General features: G+C 42.9%; 1 protein-coding gene across 1 annotated transcript in view; it reads right to left on the reverse strand.

Moving 5' to 3' along the window:
• YIPF7 (Yip1 domain family member 7) overlaps window positions 1–8786 on the reverse strand; it is a 29202-nt gene extending 20416 nt beyond the window's left edge. The window contains exons 1-2 of the mRNA XM_048509600.1: window positions 8722–8786; window positions 2528–2644 (exon numbers count right to left, since the gene is read on the reverse strand). Coding sequence (XP_048365557.1) covers window positions 2528–2643 — 116 coding nt within the window. The 5' untranslated portion in view covers window position 2644; window positions 8722–8786. The remainder of the gene's footprint in view (window positions 1–2527; window positions 2645–8721) is intronic.
• Window positions 8787–9010: the final 224 nt, after the last annotated feature.

A 9010-nucleotide genomic window follows, 5' to 3' on the forward strand; every position in this document is an offset into this window, starting at 1 on the left:
GCTCCCCACAGACACAGGATGAGTACAGACAATCAAAGGGAACAAAGGCCAGACTACTTCTATTCAGACGCCTCACCTATTGACCTTGCAATCTCCTTTGTTACTCACATACTTACACTTCATTGTTGCCTCACTTGCCAGTTGCCACTCCTATTCTATTTAAGATGCCCTCACCTATTGGCCTTTACTCACACAGGTATATATATACTCCCCTTGCTTTCCTTTCCAACTATCAGATCCTCTGAAGATGCCAGCCACAGATGCAGGCGAAACGTCAGGAGAGAATGCTGCTAGAACATGGCCACACAGCCCGGAAACCACACAGCACCCAAAATGATTTAAGAATAAAATAGTATTCACTTGTTGCTTTAAGGACTACAGTGTAGCTGAGTCACCAAACACTGGGAGGATGTTCTACTACCAAAGAGACCTTATCTCTAGATCTGTCTGACAAGGCAGCTGCTGATAATCCTACTGGGTAGGATCTTATGGGAGAAGATCCTACCCAGTATATATCAAAATATATTGTTACAGACTGATTCACACTTAACTGCAATGGACCACACCTCTATCCCCTTCTCCCTGTGTTATTAACATTGCATGGAGTAAGCCCCTGAATGGGGACAGCCATCTAAACTCTTAATAAGCAGGTGTTGTCTAGTTTGGGGGAAGAAACCGTTTCATTTCTTGTGGTTTCTACATGGACATGTTAGTGTAACCCCCATGCTCAGAATGGGTTGACCCAGTAAGGGGTAGAGACTCAGAGCAGCACGAGGCAGCAGATCTCATGTAGTTGGAGGAGACAAGGCTACCAGACTTGGACCTTGATTTCTATAAGCCCTTAACACCTTGTTAAGGGTTTCTTTTTGTGGTTGTAATGGGTGAGAGTTCTTTTGGAAACCTTCATCATGTTGAGGCCTGTTCATCAAGCCCTTGGAGTCTTCAGGAGCCAACCCACTTGCAAAGAAGAAATGGACTTGGCATTATCAGTAGACTGTAAATATAAGGACTTGAAAATGTAACCTGAACAGGACCTTGAAGTGTCATGTTAAATGTTGATGTTATATGTTATGTGTTAAGGAAGTAAACCATTTTATTTTTAAAAATTGTTGATGCAAACTCATTCCAGGTTCTGCCCCACAGAACCCACAAGCTGAGGTTACATTAGCACAGTAGCACCTGGAAGAAGACAGGGAAAGTATCTGCAGGTGTGAGTTGGTCTGTGATTTATTTTTTTAAACGGTAATTTTTAAAATTTTTATTTCAAACGTATACCCTGTCCTCCCCTGGATCGCAAGGCTTGGGGCAGCTCACAACATTCAATAAACAATCTACCAATAGAGATAAGAAACAGTCGCAAAATCTTAAAGTACAACCCCTCCCTCCAAAAGATATATCCTAGCTCGGGAACCAGAATAAAGCATTATCATCTGGCACCCAACAACCAACATGGCAGACTGATGAAAAAAAAGAAGAAGATGACACTGCTAATAGGTGGAAGAAAACTGTCCTCAATTGAACACCTGGCAGAACAACCCCATCTTACAGACCCTATGGAATCTAGACAAATCCTGCTAATTATTTGATGTTGTGTGTATGTCTCACAGCTGTGTTAGTGTAACCCCTGTGTCAGAATGGGATGACCCAGAAAGGGGTGGAGTCTGAAATGAAGTAGAATGCTGCAGAACTCATGAGGTTGGAGGAAGTGAGACTACCAGGCTGGGACCTTGATTGGGGATTTTATTAAGCCCTTAACACCTTGTTTAAAGCTGTAACTGCAATGTTGTGGGGAACTAGTGGGAAGGGGAGCTTTATTTGTTTTTGCTATATTGTAAATGTTAGAATTCTATTGTTTCAGGGTTTTGTGTAGGTAAATGGTGAGAGTTTTCTAGGAACCTTCATCATCTTGAAGCCCATTCACCAAGCCTCCTGAAGTCTTCAAAACCAACCACCAGCAAAGAAGAGGTGGACTTAGCAATATCAGTAGACTGTAAATATAAGGACTTGAAAATGCAAACTTAACAGGACACCAAAGTGTAAAATGTTAAATGTTTTAAAAAGTGCTATTTGTAAAGAGAAGTAAACTGTTTTGTTTAAATTTGGTTCTTTGCAACTCCTTCCAAGTACTGCCCCACAGAACCCACAAGCTGAGGTTACATTAGCATAATACTTTCCCATGAGGAAAATCTGTAAGCTGTGAACGTGCATATTTTTAGAGACTGGGATGCATATCTATATCTTGGCAATGACTGTATTCAGATGTTACAGAGGTATACGCTCCTGGTGAAATGAACAGTAAACTGTGCTGAATGTTGTGAAAAACAGTCCAAAGACCCAATCAAGAAAACTACTAGCAACAGAAGAATCTCAAATGATATGCTCGGAATAACCAATGCAGTTGGAGCTATAGATCAGTGGAACGGGTAATTGCAAAAACCTGGTCCCATTAAGGAGCCCATCAGCTAAAGTCGAGCATTGCTATCAATGTTTAAAGGAATCTCAATTGTCCTCTGATTTAAGCGCTTACCTTGTGCTTCCATAAACACTTCCAGGGGTTCCAGACCCACTGAAATCTTGTTCTTGATCATCAGCCGTATAGTTTGACTGGTAAAAGTCTATGTCAAATTGCTCAAAATCTGACATTCTGAGGAGAAGGAAATGCTCTTTAGTAATGATGACAGATTTAATGTGATTAATGTTTTGTTCACACGTCTTTTGGAGTGAAAGTTAGAAATCCCAGAACTCTGCAAATGAACAGCACAGCCCTTTGGAATAAGGTATATGGTTGTGTGTTGTTACGCCACCTATTCAATGAGAAGCTTTTGTCTGGCAGAGGGAGCCTTTCTCTGCTGCAAGACGCTCTTATGCTAGGATGGGATCCAATCTGTTGTCTGCTGGCACAGAGAGAAAGTTTATATAGCAGACGCTGCAGGCACAGCTGAATCATATAGTGTGGACCTGCTGAGCTCAAGCCACTCACAAGTGGTGATACATTTTTGTTCTGCCTCATCAAGTCACAGCTGACTTATGGCAACCCTGTAAGATTTTTGAGGCAAGAGACGTCAGAGGTGGTTTGCCATTGTCTGCCTCCATGTCAAGACCTTGGAGGTCACCCATCCAAATACTATGCAGGGCTGACCCTGCTTAGCTACTGAGATCTGATGAGATCAGGCTAGCCTGGGGGTTTTCAGGTCAGGGCTGGGTTTTTTCCTCCTACCTGAGTACAAACACTAGAGTTATGGACTACAATTCCCATCAGCCCTGCCAGCATGGCCAATTGTCCATGCTGGCAGGGGCTGATGGGAATTGTAGTCCATAACATCTGGAGTGCCAAAGGTTCACCACCACTGCACTAGAGTATGAATTGACCCTTTGTAAAACCATAGTTGATTTTTTACCTTTGAACCACAAATTTTAAACTAATCCCAGGAGAGAAGCCAACTGGTCTCTGGTTCAGGAGAGGTCTGTCCAAAGGGATGATAAATGTAAACCCTCGGGGTAATATTGGGTGTTTCCCCACTTACCTTTGTTGCCCTTTGCTGTGCGCTACTCTCTCAGCCTTGGCATCTCTAAGTGTGCCACAAGTCTGACAGAGGGTCATCAAAGCCATTTGAGGAGTGCCAGGGATGCCTTGTGAGGAGTGCAAGCGGCAGCGTCGGGGCAGCTAGTTATCGCCGCCCCTGTAGTGGGGAGTGCCGGGGGATCCCGCACTACTTGAGGAGAGTAGCGCGGGGCTTAAGGTAAGTGGGGAAAGGGCCATTGATAGGAGCACTATGCAACTCGGGAGTGAGGGTAGGATGACAAAGGAGGACCAAGGGAGTTGAGGGTTGTTGGAGATATGGGTGGAATTACTGGTCCTTAAGGTTTACTTAAAAGTGGAGGTGGACCTACCTGATCAAATCCTTGAGACTGATGAAGGAAATAAGGAAGATGACTGAAGTAGATAATGCTGTGGTACTGGGAGGCTTTAACTACCCTCATGTTGACTGGGTAAACCTGTGCTTGTGTCATACTTTGGAAATGAAATTCTTGGGCATCATAAATGACTGTGTGTTGGACCTGTTGGTCACAGAGTCGGTGAGAGGGGAAGTGATGTTGCACTTGGTTCTCAGTGGAGCTCAAGACCTGATGGGAGATGCAGAGGTTGTTGCACCAGTTGGGAACAGTGACTACAATGTATTGTCGAAGGCTTTCACGGCCGGAATCACTGGGGTGCTGTGTGGTTTCCGGGCTGTATGGCCGTGTTCTAGCAGCATTCTCTCCTGAGGTTCACCATCTGTGGCTGGCATCTTCAGAGGATCCTCTGAAGATGCCAGCCACAGATGCAGGCGAAACCTCAGGAGAGAATGCTGCTAGAACACGGCCATACAGCCCGGAAACCACACAGCACCCAAGTGACTACAATGCTATTAAGTTCAGCATTCACATCAATGGAAAGTTACCCCCCTGAAGTCCAAAACTGCAATATTTGATTTCACAAGAGGGGACTATACAAAAAGGAAGGGAATAGTTAAAAGGACACTTAAAGGGAAACAGAAAAGGGTAAAATCTACTTGGAAACTATTTAACTGATTTCAGGCATTGCCCAAGTTAGGAATTTGCCCAGATTTCAGGCATTGCCCAAGTTAGGAATATTCTGCCAAGTCTAAAAGAATGCCTGCGCAATTAACTACCCATGTCAAGAAATCCATAAAAAGTTTTTAAAAAGAGCTTCTTTTAAAAAGTGGAAGGCCTGCCCCACTGAAGTGAACCGAAGGGACCAAAGGCTTTGGGAAAAGAAGTGTTAACTTAATAATTAAGCATTAAAAAGAGAATTTGAAAGCAACAGTACAAACATTAATTTTTTTAAAATGTACTCAGGGCAGGAAACTTGGCCTTTGGTTGACCAAAGAATAAAAGAATTTCTAAAAGAAGATGGGCAGATGGCAGAGAAGCTCAATGAATTAATTACTCGTATGTTCATTGCGAAAGCATGGGGCATATGCCCACACCACAGCAACTATGTTCAGGAAGGCAGTCTGAAGAACTAAATCAAATTGAGGAGACAAGAGATGAAGTTCTAGACCTAGTGGGAAAATTAAAAACCATTAAGTGTCCAGGGCTCATAGGGAACTCAAATATGAGATTGTTGATCTATTAACCTGTGTATGTAACTTAGCAATAAATTCAACCACTGCACCTGAAGACTGTAGAGTATCAAATATTACATCTCTTTTTTAAAAAAGGGATCCAAACAGGAACCAGGAAATTACAGACCAGTTAGCCTAAGGTCTGTCCAAGGCAAATTAGAAGAAACTGTAATAAAAGGTAGTATGATTAGTCTCACAGAGGGACAAAGCCCACCAAGGGAAAATCAGCATGGCTTTTTCACAGGGAAGTTCTCTCTCACCAACCTTTGAGAAAGTGAGCAAGTATGTAGATAACAGTGACCCAGTAGACATTATATACTTGAACTTTCAATAGGTTTTTAAAAGGTTTTTCACCAAAGACCATTCTGAGTAAGTTCAGCAGTCATGGGATAGGAGAATAGGTTCTCTTATGTACTGAAAAAATGGCCATGACAGGAAGGTGTAGGAATAAATGTGCATTTCTCACAATGGTGGGGAAGTAAATAGTGTGGTCCCACAAGGATTGGTATTGGTGATGGACAGAGGTGGGATCCAGCAGGTTCTCACCAGTTCCTGAGAGTGGGTTACTAATTATTTGTGTGTGCTGAGAGGGGGTTACTAATTGGGTCCACTTTTCCATCTCCACGCCCTCGCCTCCCCGAGAGGCATACTGCCTTTGAAAGAGAAGGTTCCATATAGCAATTGTGGCTAATAATGTAACTCCCTGAACTGGGTTAATCCCTTTCAGGTACTGCAATTCATTGATTCTCAGCCTTTCGTACCTTTTATCTCACCAGTCTCTATCAAAGAACCTGTGTGTTTCACCATTGCTGTGTTCAGATTTGTGAATTGGGGCATTTTCTATAATGTGATGATGATTTAGAAATGACGTGGTGCAAAAATTTTGGGGGGGGGGTCATGGTGGGGTGGCTGCCCATGGGGGGGGCATCCAACTCAGGTTTTGCCCAGGGCTCAGGTTTGCCTAGGTATGCCTCTGCCCCCTTTGCTGGTGGGGGGCTAGCGAGGGAACCTGTTACTAAAATTTTTGGATCCCACCACTGGTGATGGAGCTATTCAATTTGTTCATAAATGATTTTGAGACAGGAGTGAGCAATGTAATGGCCAAGTTCGTAGGCGACACAAAATTAATCAGAATGGTGAAAAAAGGGACGATTGGGAAGAGGAGAATCTTCAACTATGGGTGAGTGGGCAACTATATGGCAAGTAAAAACAGTGCTACTAAGTGTTAGGAGATGTATATTGGAACAAAAAGTTCAAACTTCAAGAACATACTAATGAGGTCTGAACTTTCTGAGACCGAGAGGGAAAGAGACCTCGGGGTCACAGTAGATGAAAAGTGTCAACCCAGTGTGTTGCAGCAGTCAAACAAACTCTGTGTTGGGAAATATTAAGTAAGGGATTGAAAATAAAATGGCCAATATTATAACGCCCCTTTATAGATCTATGATGCAGCCTCTTTTGGAATACTGTGCACAATCCTGGTCACCATATCAACAGAAGGACCTCACGCAGCTGGAAGACAGTACAGAAAAGGGTAACCAAAATGATTTGGAGCTCAGAGCATCTTTTCTTTGAGGAGAGGTTGTAGAATCTGGAACTTTTCAATTTAGAAAAGGAAAGACTAAGGCAGAGTCTGCACGGGGCATAAACAGTGCCCCGAGGACGGTAAAAATGCTTTCCTTGGGGCGTTGTTTGCATGGCTGCTGCCTCCAAAATGAGGCAATGCCGTGCTTTTTCTGGGGAAATGATGTCTCCCTGCCTCACTCCATGAGTGAGGCATTTGGGAAACAGTGTTTCCCTCCAGGTGCTCAGTTGGAGGCGCCACTTTTTGGCGCCTCCATCTTCCCCTGGACTTACCTTCTCTCCCTGAGGAGCTCTGCAAGGATGGGGAGGCATGCCCACTGCCCTTCAACCCCCCAGGGGCACCTCCGTAGGCAGCGGCCGCTCTGGGGTCGCTCACACCTCAGCAGGCGAATGGCCACGGGGCTCCACCGGCATAATCTATGCCGGTGGAACACCATTGCCTCCGCTTATGCGGAATCCGCCTAAGGGGGAACATGGCAAGATTATTTACAGCATGGACAGTGACAAAAAGAACTTTTTCTTTCTCTTCCAAAATTCCAGAATTTGAGAGCAACCAATGAAGCTGATGGGCAGGGGATTCAGGCCAGACAAAAGGAAATACTTTTTCATACAATGAATGTTCAAAATGTATAATTTGCTGCCAGAAGTTGTGGTGATGGCCATAGGCATAGATGGCTTTAAAAAGGAATTAGACAGGTCTATCAGTGGCCACTAGCCACAATTGGAAGCAGTAAATCTCTGAATACCAGTGTCAAGAGGCAACAGCAGCGAAACCCCTCAGCCTCTATTTCCAGTTGTTGGACCTCCAGAGGAACTGGCTGGCCACTGTGTGAGACAGGATACTGGACTAAATGGACCACTGGTCTGATCTAGCAGGGTTCTGCTTATATTCTTAAATTATGGTTTGCTCTTCTCTCCAAAGCACAATTCCAAGGATTATACTCGAGTCTGGAATCCTAGTTTGGAACCCCAAACAAAGCAAGAAAGTCTTTACCTGTTGGGGGTAGACAATGATAGAGGGAGAAACACAAATCTCCCTAGTGAGGGAGTTGCAAAGTTTGGGTGCCCTGATCATGAAGGTCCTTTTTTGGTTGCAACTTATCTAGGCTCAGATGCCAGGGGTACCCAAAGCAGGGTCTATGAAAACAACTGGAGTGGTCAGGTAGGTTTATATGGAAGTAGGCAGGGTGGTATATCCATGTGTGTATGTTAAAATACAATGAACAGGAGTGGGGGGGACAGAAGAGAGCGTTATCACACAGAACCCCTTAGTTTTGGGTTTAGGTTTGCCTAGCTGTGGTGTCGAACCTTTGGCACTCCAGATGTTATGGACTACAATTCCCTTCAGCCCCTTACAGCATGGCCAATTGGCCATGCTCGCAGGGGCTAATGGGAATTGTAGTCCATAACATCTGGAGTGCCAAAGGTTCGCCACCACTAGCCTAGGCTGTGGACTGCCTCATTAACCTTTGCATCCATAAATTCATAACAAAAAAAATCATACATGGATTACTTCAACAAGTTTTAAAATCTGGGAAGTGTTTCTTACACAGATCTTTTAAGAAAACACCTGAAATTTGGAACAATATCCTATGATTGAATTAATTAGTTCTACTCTGATGCCTTCATGTTTCAAACACCAAATAGCAACTCAGTTTCATTCTAGTAAACAAATTTTACAAGTTTTCAAATTAAAAACAAACATCTGATTTATTTTTAGTAAACCAAGTCAATTAGGAAACTTTTATTAGAAAGCTGACTTTCTCAATGAATTATGCACATATAAAATGACAAACTGAAGCATAATCGTTCTTACAGCTTCTCTAGTTCATATTTTAAAATTTAATTTTCAGTTAAAATAATACTTTTTGATATTTCTCAGAAGCACAAAAAAACCCCTCTTAGTTACTACTATCAATTACTGCCATGTGAACAAAATAGTTATTTATTACTAACTAGAAGTTAAAACTAGGCCCCTTAAATAATATTTTTAATTTAAGGCCTGTACCTCTTAATATTGTAGATGAAAATTTCCTACCATCGGTGCAGCTTACATGTAGAGAAACAAGACAAGTGTGAGTTAAGTGGAGGGTGAGCATGTACTATATATAAAGTCCTAAATTTGGCCTTCCAACAGATGCGTGACGGAAATACTGTGTCATGGACAGTATTACAAACATGATTTATTTGGTAACAACATTAATAAATGAAACAGAAAGTAGCCATCTCACAAGGGGTAAAAACCCTGTGCTTTAAAATTGGATTATTTTAATTTTTAATGTGAAAACTTTGCTGTC

The sequence above is a fragment of the Sphaerodactylus townsendi genome, linkage group LG10 (genome assembly GCF_021028975.2).
Source record: "Sphaerodactylus townsendi isolate TG3544 linkage group LG10, MPM_Stown_v2.3, whole genome shotgun sequence".
Taxonomy (NCBI): Eukaryota; Metazoa; Chordata; class Lepidosauria; order Squamata; family Sphaerodactylidae; genus Sphaerodactylus; species Sphaerodactylus townsendi.